At 27.3% G+C, this 24158-nt stretch overlaps 1 protein-coding gene across 2 annotated transcripts in view; it reads right to left on the bottom strand.

The window, feature by feature from the left end:
- The window catches only part of LOC107457041 (myosin heavy chain, non-muscle), a 74037-nt gene that overhangs the window by 25312 nt on the left and 24567 nt on the right, over window positions 1–24158 (bottom strand). The window contains exons 3-23 of one of the 2 annotated variants that reach the window (XM_016075081.3): window positions 24087–24114; window positions 23405–23507; window positions 20512–20541; window positions 20185–20277; window positions 19011–19074; window positions 18810–18908; window positions 18423–18566; window positions 16896–17110; window positions 15599–15751; window positions 14912–15082; window positions 12378–12542; window positions 12191–12305; window positions 11312–11493; window positions 9631–9752; window positions 7874–7943; window positions 6567–6727; window positions 6382–6490; window positions 5837–5968; window positions 4804–5024; window positions 3134–3248; window positions 2881–3036 (exon numbers count right to left, since the gene is read on the bottom strand). In XM_016075081.3, the coding sequence (XP_015930567.1) occupies window positions 2881–3036; window positions 3134–3248; window positions 4804–5024; window positions 5837–5968; window positions 6382–6490; window positions 6567–6727; window positions 7874–7943; window positions 9631–9752; window positions 11312–11493; window positions 12191–12305; window positions 12378–12542; window positions 14912–15082; window positions 15599–15751; window positions 16896–17110; window positions 18423–18566; window positions 18810–18908; window positions 19011–19074; window positions 20185–20277; window positions 20512–20541; window positions 23405–23507; window positions 24087–24114 (2648 nt within the window). The remainder of the gene's footprint in view (window positions 1–2880; window positions 3037–3133; window positions 3249–4803; window positions 5025–5836; window positions 5969–6381; window positions 6491–6566; window positions 6728–7873; window positions 7944–9630; window positions 9753–11311; window positions 11494–12190; window positions 12306–12377; window positions 12543–14911; window positions 15083–15598; window positions 15752–16895; window positions 17111–18422; window positions 18567–18809; window positions 18909–19010; window positions 19075–20184; window positions 20278–20511; window positions 20542–23404; window positions 23508–24086; window positions 24115–24158) is intronic. The other variant, XM_016075089.3, reaches the window with a different exon arrangement.

Below are 24158 nucleotides of genomic sequence, written 5' to 3'. Positions count from 1 at the left end.
AAAAAAATTGCAACACGTAAGTTTTAAATCAGTTAAATACAAAAATCGATGATTGATATTAAAATCGTTTGATTAAAAATCGCGATTTTAGCAAATTCCGGTGCAGTTCCTAATATTTAAAATTCCAAAAATCAGCCAAACAAAAAAAAAAAACGCTCGTAACGAAACGCTTAGACTCCTTTCCACTCTATAGCAGAAGTCGCGGTTATCCGACTATCGTTCAGGCGGCTTGGGTTTCTCCAATAGGACTTCCCAAAAATTTTAGTTTTTGTAACATGGTCGGAAATTTTCAAAATTGGGGAAAAAAAGCGGATTTCCGCTTTTTCGTGGAAGTCTTTCATCCCTGCAACACATAATTTTTAAATAAGTCTAATACGAAGATCGATGATTGATATTAAAATAGCCTGAATAAGAATCGAGATTTTGTCAGAATCTGGTGCAGTTCCCAATATTTAAAATTCCTAAAATCAGTCAAACATACATAAAATCCTAAAATCAAACAGTACGAGTCATCATCTGAAAGACGGGGAAGTCATTCTCTCACACTTACGCGCGTCATAAAGTTAACCATAGAAATACTGGAAATAGGGCTGTTTTCCTGAGTTTTTGATATTTTTCAAGGTCATTTCGAAATTTTCAAGGATTTAATATCATTTTCAAGTACTTCTAGGGGGCCCTTGAAAATCAAAATGAAATTCAAGTACTTTTCAAGGCTTTTTCAAGGCCGCGGGAACCCTGTTAAAGCTCCATTTTTTAATTTTTATTTTTTTACTCTAGCCATCAAAAAGCTCCTGCTACATTCATCAAACTTGAACTAAAGCTAAAATATATATTTCAATAATACAAAATTAATTTGCATCAAAAATCGAAAAGTTTGGGAACTTACAGAAAAGAAAAACCTTAAACTGTTTGACTTGTTAATCTAGTGGTGTGTATTGGTTGAAGTATAATAGCCAAATGGCACCAAGTGTTTTTAAATGAGGATCTTTATGTTTTCCATATAAGTTATAATTTAGAGAAGACATCTCTGCTTAAAATTCTAACCTTCGATATGCCACAATAACATTGTCTAGTTGCATTACAAAGGTACTTATCGGTTTACAAGGGTTACCTTAACTTAACTTTGATGTGGCACGAGATTGAGAGTTCATAATCGTGTCTCGTCCTGATGTTGATGAAGTCAATCCATGTTTTACTACTTGATTCTACAGTAATATTTTTGGATGTTCTTACTCATCAATAAACTTTGATAATTTTTTTTATCGATTCTTCAGTTATTATTCAAATGTGTAATGCCACATGCCAAAAGAAAATATTGAATTAAGTACTTAAAGAAGCAGTATCAAAATGAGGTTTATTAGTAAAATAAATCACTTTTAAAAGCAATGAATAAAACTTCACAAAGTCATTAACAATTGAATGAGTAAAAACACTAATTGTCTTTTAAAGATGTAAAAATTTAACACTGATTTATGTTATTTCTCTTTAATAATTTATAATTGTTTTAATATTTTACATTCTTTAATAAAATAAATTTTTTTTTCACTGAATGGCTGGTGCCCCTAGTCCCTCGCTGGTATTGAGATAAAAAGCTACCAGGGCCTGATTACCGAAAAGTAAAATTCTAGGGGGCCCCCCAAATGCCTGAAATTAAGGGCCCAATTTCTTATTTTTTGCAACAAAAAAATAATAATAAAAGAAATTTAAAAAAAATCACTCCAACAGAAACTCTTGGAAAGAAAAAAAAATGGGATGCTTAATAATGTCACGTTTGTAAAAGCATTGCCATCGAAATATACCGGTTTTTCTCGTTGGGTTGGCTATAAGCAACTCAAGCAATAAGCAACATACAATCACAGATCCCATGCTTATGTTCCTAAGCCAATTGCATTATTTCTTGTTGCATATTGTTCTTTTCCCCCGATTATGATTAAATTCAAATACGATTATGCAGTCCTCTTTTAAGTTACATAGAGTTACTTGAATTGCAATCACAAAAAGTCAATTCTTATTTAACTTTAATTTTTCATGCATTTAATTCTTATCCTTTCTTATTTTTTTATTTTAATCTTTTTTCTCTATCATGCACGCTCAATTTAATTTTATTCTGTTTTTTATTGTTGAACTAAACACACAAGACTTTTAAATATCTATTAGTACAAAAAGTATTTTTGTTTCATGTTTGAAAATTATTTGGTATGATTTTTCTGGTGCAGTAACAATAATTTATGCTGAATTAGAATTTTGTGTTGTTTTGCCGCTAGTTAACAAATTGGCGTAAAAAAGAGACTAATCTTGCAAAGAACCTTTCGTATAACAACAAGTAATTTTATAATTTAATTTAGTGAAATCTTTAAATTTTGTTAACATATGAGCTAGCTACTCCCTCATGTTTTTGTTACTATAAAGCACGTAAAGAAGGGTCCAACATGATTGCTTAAGATCTCTGTATTCCTTTCTAAGGTTCTAATAGTTTTCACATGGTTCTTGTCTCTTTAAAATGTACTGTTTATGGGCGAAAAATATCAAAATTTCTTTTGCTCATGTTAGGGGGGCCCCAAAATCCTATTATGCTTCCCCTATTTTCAGAGGTTAATCGGGCCCTGAAAGCTACCTTGGACATTAAACCTAGTATGAGACCAAAGCTCTCAGGCTGCCCTCTCGTGGCTAGCTAGTGGCCACATTAAAAGCCTCTCTTTTAAAAATGGTGTGGGGATCTTTGCCATCTGCATAAGAATCCATGATCAACATGCTTCAGCCAAACACATACAGGATTGTTTGGGCCTCACAAAGACGGAAACTATTTCAAATCCTTCCCAAGTCACGGATAGTAATAAGAACAACATTTTCTTCTTTAAAGTTAAAAAAGAAAAGCTTTACCTGTTGTTCTCTTCTTAGTTTATCATCAATATCAGCAATAGTAGCTTCATGTCTTGCTTTTAACTTAGATAATTGTTTAGATTTTTCTTCTTCTTCACTAAGATTCTGAGAAACTTCTAAAAACTTTTCCTCTAAAATTTTCTTTTCCTTTAGGATCTGAAAAAAAAAAATTTTTTCAAAAGTAATTCAACAATTGAGGTTAAGAGCACTGCTGAAAAGTACCAATAACAGAATTCAAAATAACTTAACTTACTTTTTGATTACTATCATCAAGTACAGCAAAATCTTCTTCTAATTTTTTAATTTTAGAATCCAAAGTAACCTTTTCTAATTGAAGTTTCTGGCGAGCTCCTTCCTCTTCTTCTAATCTAATGAAAAAAAAATTTAAATTATAGAAAAAAAGCAAATCTATAAACTGATCCACCTTATGATTTGTTAGTCTTTAAAAATTGATTTGATAAAATTTTAAATAAATTTTAAAACCACAATCTTAGTAACTTAGGTCTCAGAAACAAAGTCATTTATGTAGAAAGAACTAGAATCTGAAGAACCTTACAAAAGAATACAGTAAAAAAAAAATATTAAGAATAAACCACTTATATTAGATTCCATTTTCATTAACAAGCTACATATTTACCCTCTGAGAGTTTGACCTGTCTTTCTCTATATTTTAAACTGGTTCCCCACTGCATATAAAAATAAATATAAAAAAAACTAGCTCTTGCTGTTATTCAAGGGAAAAGCACAGCAGGGAAATTTTTTACAAGACACACACAGAGTACAATCTCTTACAAGAGCTCGATTCGTGGAAGATTAATTGCAATTACTTTACTGCTGATAGTTAAAATAGATCACAATGAATTTATAAAAATACAATAAACACTATAAAACTATGCATATCTGACAATACATTTTTAAGTAAAGTTTTTTGAATTGATAGCATCACCACTTCATCAATTATAATGAGTGAAAGATTATTTCATTTTTGAATAAGAACAATTATAAAGATGATTCCAGTTTTAAAAAATAATCTTTGAATTACAATTTTTCTTTTAAATAAATTTTAAAAAGGTCATCCGATAAATGAAATTTGAATAGTATCTGTTATCTATGTTTATCAGCTGCAAAATATTAATACTTTATAAAATGATTATAAAAAAGGTGCATTAAAAAAATCTGTATAGACATGCATAAAAAATATAACTTTGACAAACAAATATTTTCAAGATTGTTAACATTTTATTTTAAATAAGATTTGGTTGACATAGCAAATTATAGCTTTATTTTATGGACTGCAGTAAATTTGAAGAGAAATTGTAAATTACAATTATAAAAATATATTTGTACAATTTATTTATTACTGTAGTTAAAATAATAAATAGATATGAAATAATAATAACCAGTGGCAAAGAAATAAATGAAATATCAAATAAGTTAGCAATTTTTATTTATTTTTTACAGATATTTTTCACTGAAGCTTAAATCTCTATTATTAAAATCTCTATTATAAATTAAATTACTAAAAAATGCATTTTAAACTATTTCTAAAAATAAGATAATTAATAAATAATTTTATAAGAAAAGTGACAGTTGATAAGCAGGATCAGTCAGTGGTTCAATGGACCACAAAGAATTATTTTCTAGTGGTTTGTCTCAAGTGATTTGTCTTTCTAGTGGTTTGTCTTTCTTGACAAATTACGAATTTAAATGTTAAAATGAAGCAAAGAGGTAAATACAAAATTTTTAAATGAGGCAAAGAGGAAATCATCTAAAAAAATAAAACTACAACAGTAAATAAACTTATGCTTAATGAAAATGACTTATGTTTAATGAAACGAAATGGATAATAATATATTTTCAAAAAAAGATTTTAATATAATTTGAAATGTAAAAAAGAGATCAAGAAGAAATAAAAGTTCTTACTGTTCTTCTAGATCCTGAATAGTTAACTGAAGTTTCTTTTTCTCAGAAGTCAAATTCTTGCTTTTTTCTTCCTCTTCTTCAATTCTAACTTCCATGTCTTGTAATATATCTTCTAGTTCTTGCTTTCTAGCTTGCAATCGTAGTCTTAACTCCTCCGCCTCTGCACAAAGTTCAGTTTCAGCTTGTAATTGTTCAGCTAGGGTAGTTTTTTCTTCAGACAACTGTAGAAAAAATTTGCTTTTTAAATAAACCAAGATATAAAACATCTAGAGGGCAGTTTATGACAAACATGTAAATATTATTTTCATAAAATTAAATTATTACTAAGGCGTTATTAAGCAGTAAAATAAGTAAATTTTTATCAAATATATTATAAATAAAGAAGATATTATATTAAATATAAATATTATTAACAAAAATAAAACAATATAGCAGAAATAAAAGTAAATTCTGAATATTGTATTTCTTTAATATGTAATAATAGTCATTCAGAAAGGTCCATATAATTTTACTACTATTGTTCTGCAAAACATTAAAATGATCTCAATATTAAACGGTGTGTAAGTACACAACATCAAACCATGCCAAGCACCTAACCCTGTTTAATTCGAGAGCTCCATCTTTTAACTGCTTTGTTAGGTACACAGTGCAATTTTGGTCCAGGTCAGATAACATGGGCAGTGTCCTGAACTGGTACCCCTCTCTCAAACAGCAACGCCTCAACCAACAAGACAGACTTAAGCCACAACAGATATAATGTGCATATGCATGCCAGTTGTTGTAGAGCGTGTATTTACAATTCTTACAATATAATGCTTCAATAATTTTTTCACTCTTTTAGGTGAAATTCTTTTTCTGATTAACAATTAATACCTGAACTGTTTCAGATATAGACTTAAAGACATACAGATTTGAAACAAAAATTTATATGGTACATTGCTAAATAATATCTTATATTTAGCTCTGATAATAATTAATCATAGAATACTAAAATATCAGGTTACACAGTTTAAAAGGTAATAAAAAAAATTACTTGTAGAAGCTTTTTTTCTAATTCACCAACTTCCGTTTCAGCTTTCTCCATTTTTTCTTTTACTTGTCGCAACTCATCCTCCTTAGCACTGAGTTTCTCTTCTTGTTTTGTAACTTGCAGTAATGGTTTCACCTTAAATTTAGAACAAATTGGTTTTTATAAAAAAATAAAATATTAAAAATGTATGGACTTTTCTTTTTCATTTTGTCAGTGGATCACTACATTTATCTAATCAACCATAATACTTGCCATATTATATTTATAAAGTAACATTGAAATTTTCTTTTACATAATAAAAAATAATTTGTAGTAAACCTAGCAATAATTACAACTATTCACCCTCATATACAAAACAGTAGCCAATAAATGATTAAAACAAAATTAAAAATAACTAAGCAAAAATAGTTAAAAAATTTAGTTTTTATAAATAATGAAACTTAACAACTAAACTGAAAAATTAGTTTTAAGATCCCAAAGAAAATTATGATAGATAAATTTATAACAGTATGATGTTAATAAATAATAAAATTTTTAACTCAAATTACCTTTGTATAAAGACGCCACCATGACCAATTTCTTAATTTTAAATAAGCAGCACAATTTCTCTGAATGATTCGAATGGCATTAAGTTGTTGCAAACGTTTATGAAAGTTCCTGAAATGAAATTACCACATTAACTTTGAAAATAAATTGCACTAAAATTAATTTTTATGAATAAGTATGTTTATACCTTCTTGCCAAATTGCCTCGACAAAACGCTTGAAACTGTATTACTAAATCAGATATTTTATAATCCCTTTCTTCCTCCAAATGAGCCAAAACTCCAGCTCGGAAAAAGATTTTACTTTGTCCAATTCTATATAAGTTAGGATCCAAATCTAATGCATATATCTGAAATAACAAATAACTCAGTTTAATTCTATCAAAAATTCTAACTGATATCAAACTGAGTCTTAGCAACTAAGTATTTTAATAAAGATTATTAGTTTCATTAGTTTGTGGTACATCCAAGTTATACTTTCAACAGCATCATTTGAGGTCAACTGTTCAAGGAGAACATCCTACATCTAAGCAGCCTTATTTCTGGATACATTACCAGGTTCAATATATTTGCTTTGTTAAGTTGGTATGTTAAATTTCACAGAAACGAAGAAATTAGGTTTTTATTCTCGAGAAAAGTATTTTAAGCCCACATAGATTTTTTACGAAAATTGTCCGCAAAAAATGACAACTAATATATTTTAGTTCGCAGGCCACAAAATAAGGCTTCGCAGGCCGGATGCAGCCCCCGGACCGCCAGTTGGAAAACACTGAACTAGAACATATATCTTAAAAATATAATAAAAAATACCTTAATGTGCAAAACTTATTACATAATTCATATTTTTTTCACAGGTTGTTACAATTTATTTTGAATTCTTAAGAATTAAATATTTACTCCCAAATAAAATAATTTGGACAAAGCTCATTCTTTCAAGAAAAACACCTAATTTTTAAACTCCATATAAATCAAAAAATGATTTATGGCGCAGCCTCAATGATGTAAATAGAACACAATTCTTGCAGTGGGGGTCCCATGAGGTTTGAGGAAACATGCTCCAGAAAAGTTAACACTAATAAAATATTTTTTATACACCATCTTTAAAATTCACATTATAAATAACAATAACCCTTAACTAAATTTTGAATACAATTATTGTAAAATAGTGAGTTATTTTCTTGCATTATTAAAATTAATTTCATTTCAGTGATAAACAATGTTATAATTCAGTATGTTTTCGAAATTTTGCTTTTCATTTCAATTATGATTTTTATTATCTTAAATTAATGATTATAAATACCTATGTCTCTTTACCATAGTGTTTATGTTTCATATTATAATTTTAATTTTTTAAGGATAAAACATAGGGCATACTAGTAAATCAAGTAGAAAGGCGCACATAAGTCTATGTATGCCACTATGCAGCTAATTAAATTTCTAAAGGATTAATGGAAAATAAAAAATAAAAAGTTTAAAAACTAAATATTATACTATACCATTTTCTCACAAGCTAATTTTCCATCCATGAAACCTTTAGGTATTGCATTTGGGGTAAGTAGTTCATACCTAAAAAAAATATATTAACTAGACTTAAAAAATTTCCCAAAAAAAAGTATACTAATTAAAATAATGTGTAAAATGAGTATTAACCGTAATATAACTTAATATGATTTAGATATCTAAAATATTCATAAAAAATATTATTTCAGATCAGAAATGCACAGTTCACACATAAATTTTACATTGCTCTGGTTTTGTAAATCATTTATATTCCTTGTTAAAGTCATTAAATAAATAGCAGTACATTCAAGGAACAAGAAATTAATTTACTTTTTAAATTGAAAAGAAACACTTGACATAAAATTACAGAATAATTTGGATAATGTGTTAAAAAAAAACTCTAAAATTTGTTATGAATATGAAAACAAAAGAATTTTAAATAGCAAAAACAATAATAACAATTATTGTCAAATAGCCAAGTATCATTAGTGGCAACTGCAAGATTAGAAAAAAATTTCTGACTTTATAAAAATAATAATTGAAAATATTACAACTGGAATTAATGAAATTTACAAGGTCTGTCCCAGAAGTAGTAAGACTGGCGTGTTGGATAAAAAATACTTAATTGAAAATTTTTGCAAATATGCTCAAATCTTCAACATATGCTCTTTGAACATTTCTGCCATTGTTTCAAGCAATTTATAAAGTATCCTACCAGAATGTTCCTTAGGACTTGTGTCACAGTCTTGGGAATGATTTATATCATTTCCAAGACGGTGAATTGGGAAGGATAAAAATAATTAACTCTTCAATGGACAACTAACTCTTGGGAATGATTTATATCATTTTCCTATCTCTTTCGGTGTTTTTGAGAAAGAAGAAGAAAAAAAAGTGAATGACAAACTAAGTCTACGAAGGACGGAAGTGTCATGAATTTTTTTTCGAAATCCTTTACTAACAATACATGCCAACAGATATCATGTAATAAATTCCAAAAACGATTTGAGGCAGATCGCTTTTACTAAGGCCATGCTCATCAGCAATTTATCTTAGATATGTCCAATCAGAATCCTGAACAGCATTTATACGGTGTATTTAATTTTTGATATGGAGGGCACCCTGGAGCACTCCTTATCTTCCATATATTCTTGAGCATTTTAAAACATATTGTGTCAACTATTGTTTAACACAAAGTGAGATGGCATAGTAAATTTTCTGTGTATCAGGACTCATGAAGCTACTCAGGAAATTTTTCAACTAGTCTGAGATACTGACCTTCCCAGAGATAATAGATGACTGAGTTAAATCTCTTTTTTATTACTATTACTCCCATTCACTTAACATGTGCTGCATTACATTGCAACTACTGTAAAGAATGATTCTCATTACTTTTACCGCAGTCCCTGTATAAGATCTAAAAACTATATTAATAGTCCACTGCTCGATAATGAAAATTGATTTTGAGTTAAACAACAATAATAAAAAAACAAATGAGTACTACATGAATATAAAATTACAAGCATCCTCCTCAGTTTAACTAGAAGTTGAAAGAGAATGGTAAAATATATAATATTTTGTGTAACAGATTCCTGTTTTATTTTTTTCAAAGAAAATTAGCAGAAAGAAAAAGTCATTGACAGAAAATGCTTCAAATTTAATAGCAAAAGGGAATTAAATCATGATATTAAATTGAAACAAAGCAAAAAACATTTACAAATATAGCGTTTTTAAGTGAAAAAAAGCTAAAAATTACCTCTGTCTAAACTCTTGGAATGCAATTCGATTAGGAAAACCTTGTCGACATATTCGAATTCCTTCTAATACACCATTACATCTTAATTGATCCAACACAAGCAAAGCATCGATTTTTCCAGCCTAAAAATTCATTCAACAATAAACAAAAATTGTTTTTAGAATAGATAAGCTAAATGTTAATTTAAATACAGTGGTACAAAGTTTTCTATATTAGAAACAGTGACTTGCTTCAAAAGTCTAACAGCAACAACGAACTAGGTAAAAATTTCTGGAAAATTTGTATTATGTTTAAAATAACCAATAGTTAGAAGAATATACCACAGAATAATATAAAAAGTTAAGCTTTATTTGCAAACACAATTGATTTTAATCTTTAATAGATTTATGTATAAACATAATTATTTTACTGCCTTCTTAATATATCTACATCCAAAAATAACATTCTTTACTTTGAAATTTTAAGAGTAAGATTATATACAAAATAAACATTTTCAATTATCACTACTAATTATTTTTGAAATAAACTTACTCTTAGAAAAAAAATACAATTTATTTTTATGCCCAAATAATAAAAGAATCAAAAATTAAATACCAGCATCAATTTTAATATAAATTAGTATCACAGACATTTCAAATATTATCAATATACAACTTAATATCAGAGTAGCACAACAAAAAGCCTCAATAAAATCTTTCACTCATTAAAAAAAAAAGTATACAGTAGAACATTCGACAATAAAAAACTTAAAAATATAAACCACAACAAAAAAAAAGAAGTTAAAATCAAATAAAAAGACTAGTAATGTGTATTTTTGGAAAAGGTTATGTTTTTAATATTAAAAATAATGTTTAATGACTGAATTTATAATAGAGTATGCTAAAAGAAAATTCGGAATTTAAACACTTATTGCTATTCGTTCAGAATTCTGAATTTTATTATATTTAAAAATACATGCTCTTACATTAAACAATTTGCTTTTAAAATTATATTAAAATTTTCTTATACTTAAGTTTATTTAAATTTTGGTGACCGTTTACTTGAATTTTACCTGAATGCTATTTTTTAATCATTAAAAAAATGAAATTTAAAAAAAAAAATTTAACATTGAAAATGATCGTTAACCTGAATCAAAAATATTAAATACAATAAACTTTTATTGTCAATTTTAAATTACCTACCACTCTAAATGCTAAAATTGTTTACAATGAAATATTTATTAACCACTTTATTTACTGGTTTCCAGGTATTATACCTTTAGTGGCTGTGTTTATTTTTAACTGTTGAAACAGCCTTTGGTTTAAAGAATTAAGAAGTTAGAATAAAAAGTTTTTAAAAAAAATAGATAAATAAATCATTCTATTTTTTGAACAAATCTAGTCTTAGGAGTATTAAAATAGTTTTTATTAATCAACAAATTTAATGAGTTCTTAATCATCAAGTAAAACTTTAACATTATGAAAAATAAGTAAAAACATAATATCAATTCCAAAAACTTTAAAACTTTTCAACCTAACACTAAACCCAGAAAAAAAAATTTCTAAATTGAAAGATATATTTTTTGTCAAAATCATAGCATTTTCTTTCTATAAAATGTCTAATCTTTAGCTTGAATACATCGATATCTTATAGTGCAGAAGAAATATTTATTATGCTTTAAGATAGTAAGAGAAACACTTACCCTTTTTTCATGGTTAGGAATGATACATCGCACAAAATTTGGATTAGTATTGCGCAGAGTAGCCATTAACTTAGCTAATTGTTCCTTGTACAGTTGACTAACTGTTCTAAACATGCCTTTTCGAGTTCTAGCACCAAACTGAGTATCACCCATAGTGGCTGCAGCCATTCCAACAATTTCAGCTACAAAAAGAGTCATCGAAAAGTTATGAGAAATATGAGGTTAGAATTTTATAAATTTTTATATCAAGCTATAGCTGCTAAAAATAAAAATTTCTTCAAAAAGAAAAAAAAAGCTTTTGTAATTTATATTAATCCAACTGATGCAATTCATTTAAGAAAATTTCTAGAAATATAACAAAATGTAATATTTTTAAACTCAAATACTTCGTTACCGTAAAGAGCACATTTAATCTCAATAATAAATAAAAAAAGATTTCATTAAACAAAAATTTTATAAAAGTTTTACAATGAATAATACAAAAACAGAAAAAATGTCCATCTTGCTCTTGCCTCAACATTTGGAGGGACATCACAAACTCAAAGTATAAAATAAGTAGCTAACTTCTTTTCCGGGCAAGCCACAATATCTATATAAAAAAGGATGAGGAAAAGAATGTCTTTTAGGAAAAAAAAATTTTTCATCTTCAAATAAAAGTTAACCAAACAGCCATTTCTGACACTTCATTTCCAAGAAACTCTATTTCCATTGATCCCTTTGAAGAGACAATTTATGTTTGCCTCAATAAAATTCAAAAACTGTTTAGTAGAATCATAGAATTAGTTAACAAAAAATTATGTAGGGCCAGTTATTAAACTAACTAGATAAGCAATGCATATTTATCAAAAAAATAAATATAACTGAAAAGCCTTTACTTACCATCTTTCCAAATATACACCACAAATGGGTCAGTTGAATTCTGGAGTAATGACACAATATTTTCATTCAGTGGATCCATATTCTTAAGAAGCCATTTATCAGCAGAATAATCAACCTAAGAGAGAAATGCAACAGTTATTGATGTTCACACAGTTCAAAAACTAAATCTAAAGCAAACAATACATACCTTGCCAGCATAATGTATGATACTGAAATCAGCATTTGCTCTAAAATCCGATTTGATATACTTAGGGTGAACAGCATGTGATGTATCAAGCTTATCTACAAAGGTTTTGACAGTAGCTTTAGGAAACCAACATTCTTCATCTAAAAGGGCAAGAACTCCCATTGGCTGTAAAAAAAAATAACAAGAAAGGCATTTTACGTATAAGACTTTTAAACATTTGAGGATTGAACTTAAAAAAGAAACTCCATTATCTAAATTTTTTTTTTACAAAAACATTAGTCAAAATGACAGATAATGGAACATTCCACTTATAGAAATAAAACTCAGTAAAACTAAATTATTTTACAGAAAAAAAGTTAAATATCCCTTATTAAGCAATAATTGACTGCTGTTCTTCATCCCATAATTGCATAAAAAGCTATACTAAAACTAAATATTTTCCCTTGTTATTTCTCAACAGCAAAACAAGTCAGTCAAAGTAAAAGAAATCAGAAAGCAACAATTTTTTTTCTAATACAACTCTTGTGCATCCCTGAAAAGTCTCCAGTTTCAACTCCTTTGCATTTCCCATTGTTAAGGTAAGTTGACTATCATAGCTTGCAGAGAAAGAGGGGAAGATAGTTAGCAAACAAATTCTTGAGCATTTTGGCAATCTAAGGGTGATGATATTTTGTATTTGATTGCGTTTGCAGGTTTGCGTGGTTCGTATATTACAAGCTCATAAAGATAATGTCGATCTGATTTTAGATAAACAACAACAAAAGCAATAAATGGTGGATTAATTATTAATATGCGTTTATTAGGAACATCGCATTGGTCTATCTCAAGACGCAATGAAATCCAACAAGGAAGTAACTTTTTTTAATTAATGTAGGTGGCGCTACTATTACTACATACATACCGGCTTCAACAAAGGGAGCTAGGGAAATTAAGATCCCGGAAACCAGAGAGTTGAAGAGTGGTGAAAATTTTGAATCAGTAAGAATTGTGTGAAAAGTTTCATTTGCATTAATGGGTCCATAAAACTCACAAAGAAAGAAAAAAAGTACTTAGTAAATTTTACGACATTACTGAAACATTATAGTCATGAGAGAGTATAATTTCAACAAAAACACTGATATGAGGTGGGGCAGTCATGAGAACATGGAACTTATATTGGTTAATTATAAAATATTGAAATCTTGTAGCTATTGTGAATTCTGTTGAAAAATATTGAGAGTACAAATTAGTTCGGTCAGTTTTTTTTTTTTTTTTTTTTTTTTTTTTTTTTTTTTNTTTTTTTGTGGTCGAAAATGCATTTATTTTTGAACAAAATGAATGAACAGATTAATCAAAGTATTGTCCATTGCTGGCTACTTCTTTTTCCCATCTCTCAGGCAATTTTCGAATTCCATCTCGAAATTATGTCTCGCCTTATGAGGTAATTCAAGTTAGGGGTCAATTTTTGATTTCTGCGAATAAAGTGAACCGGTGACCTGCCAAATCGTGCTGCATTCGTCAGAACAACCAGTTATCAGAAGGAGCAATGTTCGATGAATACGGTGGGTGTGGTAAAATATCCCACTTGAACGTTTCCAAATAATTTTTTACGACTTTTCCTACATTAGGCAGGCTGTTATCACGCAGAAGAATAACTTTGTCATGTCTTTGCTCGTATTCCGGCCGTTTTTCTCATAATGCACGACTCAAACGAATCAATTGCAGCCTACGGCGATCGCCAGCAATAGAATCGCCAGGTTGTAGCAGCTCATAGTATACAACACCATTCACCTTTCCCCATTTATCATTCTTCTTTCACCATTCTTGAAACATTGAAACCATTCCCTACATGATTTATCAGTTGAAGCATTATCACCATAAACTTTTACAAGAATTCGATGCACTTCAACTGCACTTTTCTTCCAATTAAAGCAGAAACATAAAACCTCCCGCAAATGCTGCTTAGTTAAGACAAAGTTTGACACATTCAACACAGCAAAAAACAGGATTTTTTTATGAAACTCAAAACGATATAAACTGAATATTATTGAAGGATGTCTAATCTCTGAAACCACTGAAACTAGCTGTCACTATGAAACATTCATAACAGCCAGAGCCATCTTTTGAAAATGGACCGAACTAATTTGTACTCCCAATATCTGTTGGCAGATAACTTTGGATTAGGAAAAATACTAAGTTTCCTTTTGAAAATAAAGGAAATTTTATTATATTTTATTCCTTTTGAATATCAGTCTGTTTCAGTATAGATCCTTTGATAATATATAATTTTTTTGATACAGCTGTTGGTAGTCATATGACCTAAAAATGATTTATCTAAAATAACGGAATCTTTTCAATACACTATGATAGTGTTGCTCATTTTTTTTCCTAGTTGCTTTTAAAATCAATAATAACAGAAGTGAAAATAAAGATCATAAATTAAATAAATACTAAACATTTGTTATTATAAGATATAGGTTACAGATAGTAATAGAATAATTAAGATTTTAAAAGCTCATAGCATTAATAAAAGATTACTTGATAAAACAACATACTTTTTCTATTAGATCAATAGTTGGTTGTAAATCAAGACCAAAATCTATAAATTTCCACTCTATGCCTTCTCTTTGATATTCTTCTTGCTCCAATACAAACATAGTATGATTAAACAGTTGCTGCAGCTTTTCGTTCGTGTAGTTTATACATAGCTGTTCAAATGAGTTTAACTAAAGAAAGAAAGCAAAGAAAATTGACTGAAAGGCATTACAGCAGTTTACATTTGGATTTTATTAGATTATTGAAAGAGTAAATTACTATTAGATAAATAAATAGCTTAAAACATACAAAATATAGTGCATTAAAACTCTGGACAATTATAAAATTAATTAATAAACTCTGAATGAAGTATATCATTCTTATTATAAAAAATAATTTTTATCAATATATATATAAATATATACATCGAAAATATTGATTTCCATTTTTCAAAGAAAGTATTAAAAACATCACTGAAAATTAGGCAAAAGTTTTGGATCTTTATTTTTGATACTTTAAATGAAACTTCATTAATAAAAGTTTGCTTTGTACTTGCTAATAATTCAACGCAATTGTATTTGAGACTGGTCCAATATAATTTATATCTTAAAACATAAAGAATATTAAATCAACAGTAACTTATAATTGAAAATTTCGAAACTTATCATTAAAAATATATAGACATAGATAACAAAATAGTAACTCACTTCAAATATTTCAAATCCAGCAATATCAAGTATACCAATAAAAGAGGCTCCTTGTCGTTTCGTTCGATCAAGAGAACGGTTTATTCGATTAACTAGCCACCTAAATAATCTCTCATAGCATGCTTTAGCTATAGCTTCCACAGAAAATTCAGCCTATAAAACAGCAAAATCAAAAAAGGTAATAAAAGTTCTTATTTTTACTTTTAAAAAAAATGCCATGAGAAACTTTAAGAAATTTAAAAGAAATCAAGAATAATTTTAATTACAAAATTCTGATAATAAATGTATACTTCAACTCAAAATATGACAAAATATCTAAAACAATTAAAACTTAAAATTTTAAAATGATTATTAACTACAAACTGGATGCAAACTTCTAAAAAAATTTAATTAAACCTTTATTCTTCTGACAACTAGGTACCACTCCTTGAATAATTTAAATACCATCATATTCTTAAAAATTTTTCTCAGACAAAAAGAAAGCAACAACAACCTATCAATAAAAGATTTTCATAGAGCAGGAAAATTTAATTTATGTTTACAATATTTAGTTATATTATTCTATAACTTAATTCATATAATTGGTAATTAAAGAATATTTATTGAATTTTAAATCAACATAAAATAATTTGTTACTTTTATGCCCAACAACACGTGTAAATGAATTATCTGCTAAAGAGGTTATATTAAATAAGTATTTATACTGCTCTTAGCATTGAAAAGATATAGAGTTTTTAAATTGCATCAGCATTACTAGGTGAGTGTAATATCTGGTCAAAGGTATTCGAACACCTAGAACTTCAGATTTGGAAAGTCTTTAGCAACATTTTAATAACATGCTAGTCCCCTTGTTTGCATCGATGATAGTTCTTAAACCAGTTACTATCATTTTGACAAGTGGCCATAAAAATTTACATCCAGGCATTCAACAAAGCTGAAATATGATCAGGCAGTGAAGATGGTAAATTTGGCTGACTACTGAATTTCTATACTAAAGTTGTGCCAATATGGAAGATATAGTTTTAGTTTGAAAGGGATGGTCTAGTTTCTGAAAGAATTTTTTTTTCAAACCATGGTTGCGTAAGTCTGATGTGTGAATCGATTAATTATCCTGTTGGGAAGGAAATTTGCCTCCCCCAAAATATTGACTTAGAGTGGCAGAGCAGTATTTTTCAGAATGTCCACTATATCCGAGTTATGTTCTCAACTATAGGAACTAAGTGATTCAGGCAAACCTAGTAGTAGACCAAAGAAAAAAATCAGGACAACATATTTCAGAAAGAATGTATCTTATTACCTGTTCCTTAGTTTGTGCTTTGCTCACAAAATCTCTTCCTACTTTAATCCTTGGTCTTATAAAAGCTCTTGTCATGTCAGTAACTTTTAAGCCTAACAGAGTGCCTATTTTTTGAGCAACAGTTGTTTCCATCAAAAATGCTTGGTCAGAATTTCTTTCTTGCTGGAATTCCATGTTTCCAAATAAAAGGACAGAAGAGAGTATTTTGAAAATAGCTGGAATATTTTTAACAATTAGGAAAAAAATATAAACAAAAATCAATAAAAAATATGTTAACAATGGCAATTTAGACTATAAGCACTAACATCTATGCAGTTTAATGAAATTTAAAAAAACAAAACAAGCCATTTCTATGTTAGCTGATGTCAATCATAAGAAATAGATTTTTTACAACAACATGGAAAAAAATTGTGATTAACATAGAAACTTTTCACAGTCTTAGCCAAATCTCACACTTACATACAGGAAAGTAATGGCAAGTGTTTGACAACATTAAGGCATTATATAGTATACACTTCTGTTAAAAGGTAAAACAATATTTTCAGTCATGTACTGTTAGCAATTAGGGTGATTTCCACTAAAACTTCAAAACAGTGTCATAAGCTACACTAATAATGCCTAACAATATGAATCATTACACAGCTGTTGACAATTGGGAGAACTCGGCAATTAATAGATTACAAACAATCACTACAATAATGTATAATAGCCCAGGTCAGGGATATAATAATATAGCCCAGACCTGTCACTGTCAAATTACCATTTATTCAGTCTCAACGAAACTCAGGATTGAAAATAAGCAAATTTCTAAAAAGGTACAGGAAAATGAATCAAACTACAGCCAGTCCAAAGCAATGAAATTTTGGTAATACCAAATTAATCACAATTGGTTATCAAATAAGATTATGTTAATTTAAGTTCATAATGTGATTTTGGAAAAATAAAAAACTTATCTTCAAAGATAACTAACTAGAAGTTCAATGCTTATTAGACAAAAGTTTTCTTCCACATAGAAAACTAAGAGGTAACTTTAAAAGAAAAAAAAAGGGGGGAAGGCTAAGATTAAGAAGATAATGAAAGCTTGAAAAAATATACAGGATAAAAAAGGACCTATAAAAAAATTTATAATTTTTTCCAGCAGTTTTTAAAAGCTAAATTAGTGCGTTTGCAATTGTGACTGCAAATATAAAAACTATGAACTCTGTAGTAGAGACATTCTTGTTTACAGTAATGATTTAGGTTAAAATAACTACAGTCTAAAGCGAATTCAAAGAATACAGACTTAACATAACATTTGATAAATAAATATAAATTTCAAAATATTTGCATCATAATTTTTGTTAAACGATTAAGTGATAGAAATACAGAATTAGAAAAAAAGTTTTTTAGTTAAAACATTTTCAAGCAATATAAAATTTAACATTCATTAGTTTGAAACATAAAACTTGAAATTTTAAAAAACTATAAAATGTTAAAGTTTAAAAAAGAAAAAAATGTATGATAATAAAAATAAAAGTTGAAACCTACAAAATAAATCTTCTGGAGATAAACCCATTATAGACATAGCACTAACAGTATTTCGAAATTCAAGACCATCATCAACTCCTGGAACAGCCAATCCTCCACAAGTCAGAAACCTATAGTTTTTAGGATCTTCTAACAGAAATTCTTCTGCAAATTAAAATAAAACATGTTTTTAATTTAACACTGTACAAAAGGAAATATAAATTAAGAATGGAAAGTAATTATAGCACATTAAAAACTAATAGTTGACAAAATATATAGAATATTAAAGATACATTATCAATATCTTTTTAAAATAAAGAATAAATCAAACAAAAATTGAAAAATAAATAATGTAATCTCTTAAATTAAATTTTAATTTAAAGAAATTATACATTTATTAAAACATACTTTTCTGTTCTTCCGTTGTACCAGCAAGCATTTGATAGAATATATGGAAAGTACGCTCATCCTTAGCCTGACGAATTGCACGAGATTTCTCTAAAAGATCTATTGATTAATTAAGAAAAATGTTCTACACTGACAAGTAAAATATTGTTTAAAATTTATGACACTCTTGATATTTTAATATATTTTATGTAAAAAGGATACATGTTTCAATATTGGCACCAGCTATGAATCCAGAAGCATCAAAATTGATTCTGATAAATTTTCCCTAAAATATTTAAAAAATATATCAAATACATTAAAATCAAAAATTTTCCATTCATTACAGAGCTACATAATGCTTAAATAATAAGTTGTAATAAGAACAATTTTGCAATATCTACCACTGAAGGAACAATTGAAATTGAGATTTGCATGCAATTATAAAAGCTTAAACAATTGTAAAAATTAGTTTCTGTCAATAAGAAGCAATAAGTTGTAAAAAAAAAAATATTTAAATCAATCAAAAAAGCTTAATAACTTTTAAATATTTATTGCACTTAGAAAAAAAGCGCCTATATAAATTGAAGCTAGAAAAAAAGTTGCTTAAATCTTAATATATAACTAGGGAAAAATATGCCTTTATCAAGACTATAAGAAATCAACTTGCTTCTAAAATTTTGACTTCAGTTTATCGCTGATATACAGAGCCGGATTATACCTTTCGAAGGCCCTAGGCACAGAGCCGGATTATACCTTTCGTAGGCCCTAAGCATAGCCGTTTTTGGGCCCTCCCCTCCTTCCCCCACTCCTCCCCTCTTTACAAAATATATGCTAAAATTTTCTTGCATATTTTTTTTTTTTACATTTTTATTAATATGGATTTTAATTTACAAATTTGTTTATCGAACTTTATCTGCAATACCAACAAGTGTAATGCATAAAGTAAGAGAAAAAAGAAAGGTACTCCTAACTTTAAAGAGAAAAAAAATGGTAGAAATATAACATTTAAAAGAATAAAAAAATTTACAAGTTTAGACAAGAAAAACAAGTTTAAAAAATACAAAATTCTCATATTTATTTTTTAAAAATAATTACAATTCCTAAATTAACTTATATAAACAAAACCAATGATTAAATAACGCAATATATTTCATACCTAATTAAACGGGGGGGGGGACAATAAAATAAAAGGAAAACTTATTAATCTAAATCAAAACACTTGAAAATTATTGAAATGTTTAAACTTCAGACAAGACTTTTATTTTCACTTTTTTTTTATATAATTTAAAAAAGCAATATAAAAAAACATTCCTATAATAATAATGTGAACAAAAAAGAAAGAGAAGTGAGATATAATGAAAATAGCAAGAGAAAAATAGATAAAAATATTACTTACAAAACGAGATGAATTATCGTTTTTTACAGTCTTTGCATTTCCAAATGCTTCTAATATTGGATTTGCTTGCAATAATTGTTGTTCCAGCTCACCCTGAAAAGAATTATGAATCTATATACATTAATTTATGCAAAGACAATAGCACGAAAAATTTACCATACATTAAAAAATAATTTTAAAAAATTCTTTTTAATTTTAATCCATTACATACCCCAGATGGCAGCTGCATGCAAAGGAAATAGTCATAAATAACAGAAATATTTATCATAAAACTAAAATCTATATAAGATCATTATTTATTAATGTGTGATATAGAAAACTACTCACGATAATTTGTGCAGGAGTGAGAGAATTATTCTGAAAATAAAATATAGAAAATATAGAACAGAATACTAAAGCAAGTTTAAATTTTAATGATAAAGAATGATAAAAACAAGTATTGAAATATATGTTTAAATTTCCTCACCTCTTAATTATATTTGCTACATTGGAAAATAAAACACATTACTTTAAATAAGATAAAAAAACTAAAAAAAAAAAAGTGTTAACAATAGTGATATTATGTAAAAATCATCCTTAGAAAGCACATTAAATACAAATAATTAGAGTAAATACAAATAATTAGAGTAAATAGAAAAATACAAATTTTATATAACAAATTAATAAATTAGCAACACGGTCTCAAGTAAGTTATTCTTTGCTTTAACAAAACGATTTTCAACAATAGATTTTTATTAAGAAAAACAAATATAATATGTTATATAATTGCAATAAATAAAAATAAACAAATTTAAAATAACATGTAAGTGTGCAAAAATGACTGTTGTTCAAACATTTATATAGCAATTCAAATTTTTTTGGTAAAAAAAGAGAGAGAGAGAGAGAGAGAGAGAGAGAGAAAAGTTAAGGAGGAGAAAGTTAAAAACTAAGTGCAGCAATTACTTTTTTTAAAATGAAAAGACAAATATTTAATTTAATAAATGACTTCTTAACTAAAACATGCATTAAAACCAGGGTTGGCAAGTTTTTGACACATGACGGTTTTTACCATGGTTTTTACCGTTATGTCAAAAACCCCTCTGTCAAAAATGTCAAAAACTGTCAAAAACCCATAGTTTTGGAAAAATAATTTTGAGTATTTAGTAAAATAATTGATAAGTATTTGGTAACATTTTTTTGAATATTCTCAAATTTTGGACTTATCCATACTAAACTAAGAAATCGACTGGGCAATTAAAAATGCGCAAAATTAGTCACTTGCGATGGTATGCTTCAGCACAGTGACCCTGACTACTGAACATGTAATTTTGTTTGTAATTAAGTTTTGCTTAATGTGCTTTTTTAACTGAATAAAAGCTTTTCACTTGACAAAATAGCAGTAATTCTTCACGTAGAGTTTGTTAGAAGTTACAAGTTTTGTTTAGCTTATTTCTAATATTTAAGAAATGCCAAATTTTAAATTCTTCATTTTAGTTCTTGAATTTATTAATAGTTCCAAGCTTTTTTGTTTGTTTGTTTATTTCTAACAATTAAGAAGTGCAAAATTTTGAATCCTTTGCAAATCAAGCTATAATGATAAAAGTAAGTATCACTATTTTCAATAAGTATATTACAATATTTCTGTATGAATGTATATCCTTCTATAAGAATACATGTATATAGTTGCAAAATCAATAGCAATCATTTACAACATTCATTTATAAAGGCAATTATGTGAAAATAATATATTATCTGCTATATGCCATAAATTAAAGAAAGCAGTAGGTTTTTGGCGGTTTTTCCACTGTCGTGTCAAAAACCAGTTTTTGACGGCAAAAACCCAACCCTGATTAAAACACATATTTTTAAGTTTAGATGAATTCTCAACTAAAATGTGAAAAACTAAAATTTACTTATAGAATTACTTTATAAAATTCTCTTAACTATTTTTAAGTATATTCCATTCCAGTTATATCTACTATTAAAAACATTTAAGTAATGTATTTAGAATATGAGTAATATAAAGCAAATTTAGAAATATATTTAGTTGAAATATTCAAAAATATATGGTTATGCTTGATGCGAAGCAGTTTAACTTTTAAATTGTATAAAATAAACATTTTCTTTTTTAAATAACCCCAAATCCCTTAGTTATATAATAATTAAATAAAATTATTAGCATAATAGGAATATGATTGAAAACTATTGTTAATTATTGAAGAACTGGGATTAAATCCCCGGTGACGGCATAAAGTCTGCACAGTTACAGATTGATTGGTACCAGATTTTCTTTTATGTAAAGGCAGTCGGTGCTCAAAGGTGATCGCATTTTCTCCATTGTTGTTCACTAAAATTGTTGAAAATTAGCCTCCAGGATCCCTCTTGGCAAACAATAGACTGTGGCAGGAATGCTTTACTTTTTTTTTTTATAAATTTGATTAATAATTTTATGACAAAATTTAAAAGTCATGTCCCTAAATTATGAAACTTATAACAAGAAATATAGCCTTAGTGTAATTTTGAATTTATTTATTCATTTAGTAAAAGTTAGTGAATTAAGATTCTCTGCTAAGATCCTTTTAATCAAAGAATTTTCAATAAACCTTGAAAAAGATTGATAAATTGTAGCAACAATATCCAATGTCAAAAATAGATAGGTTAGATCACCTATTATTTATTCTACTTTTAGAATCATATTTATCACTAACATTATACAATAATTTGTAAAACCACATTATTTTTTACTTGACAATCATACTAGCTGGACATGAAAAAATTTGAAAATTTAAACATGATTAATTTAAGCATGAATAACTAAGATTTAATATTAAAAATAATTTACTAGTTAAGAAAATAAAATATTTTAATTTATCTTTTTAAATGAATATATTTATAAAACTTACAATAAATGCAGCAAACTAAAATAAAATCTATGAACTTTAATTCTAAATATCAATGAATGTGAAAATAATATATTATCTAAATGTTTGCTAAATTTTTGAATATTAAATTGTAAAATTGCTTAGGGAAAAATAGCTTTCATGCTTAACGTACTTTATTAGTCTATAATAGCTAAAGCATTTTTCTGAAGAGATTAAAACACAACAAAGCCCTTATAAATATAGCAATAGCAATTTAAATTGAGTACATTTAAAGAATATAGCACGACATGCAGGAAATGTAAATGTGTTTGAAACATAAAAAAAGAAGCAATATTTAAAAATTTTCTGTAAATACTTACAGGATGATGAAGGGAAGATGAACGTGGTTTTGATGATGCTACATATGCTAAGTACTGGATTACTTTTTTTGTGTTTTCAGTTTTACCAGCACCTGATTCACCCCTAAATAAAAAATAAATAAATAAAATAAAATAAAAAAAACATGCATTTAACTTTGAGCAATATGATTTATTTAACACACACAAATCTTGATTCTTGCATTAAGCTCTAAGAAAATTTTAACATAACATTACCATTCCTTCATGTGACACTAAACAAGTTATATCTACACACTTCATAAAAATTTCCTCAGTTACAAAATAATTTGCTTATGAAATTGTGTTTTTAGTGTGTTGTTTTCAATTCTTCAGAGAATTTATTAATTTAGTAAAAAATATTCATGTTTGTTAATGAAAACATGCTAACATAGAAAAATTTATGTTGATATCAAATGAAAATTACAAATCCTCTACCCCATAAATTGATAGCACGTATTTTTATAATAATAATAGCTTTTTAAAACATAATGGATCTAGTCTAAATTTCAAATAAAAAATGCAAGAATAAGTATAGATTCCTAATCACAAAGTTAAAATCTGTAACAGACAGCAAAAATAAATAAATAAAATAATTAATTAAAATAAATAAAAAATTAAATAAGTTAAGAATTAATGGACAAAGAGAAAATTTGTAAAAACTTACGTGCAAAGGATAGATTGGTCTTCACGGTCTGAAAATAAAAAGTGGAATTTTATTTTAATTCATTTGAAAGAA

Source organism: Parasteatoda tepidariorum, chromosome 5, assembly GCF_043381705.1.
Source record: "Parasteatoda tepidariorum isolate YZ-2023 chromosome 5, CAS_Ptep_4.0, whole genome shotgun sequence".
NCBI lineage: Eukaryota > Metazoa > Arthropoda > Arachnida > Araneae > Theridiidae > Parasteatoda > Parasteatoda tepidariorum.
The sequence above is the reverse complement of the archived record's forward strand: the minus strand, read 5'-3'. Positions and strand labels throughout refer to the sequence as shown.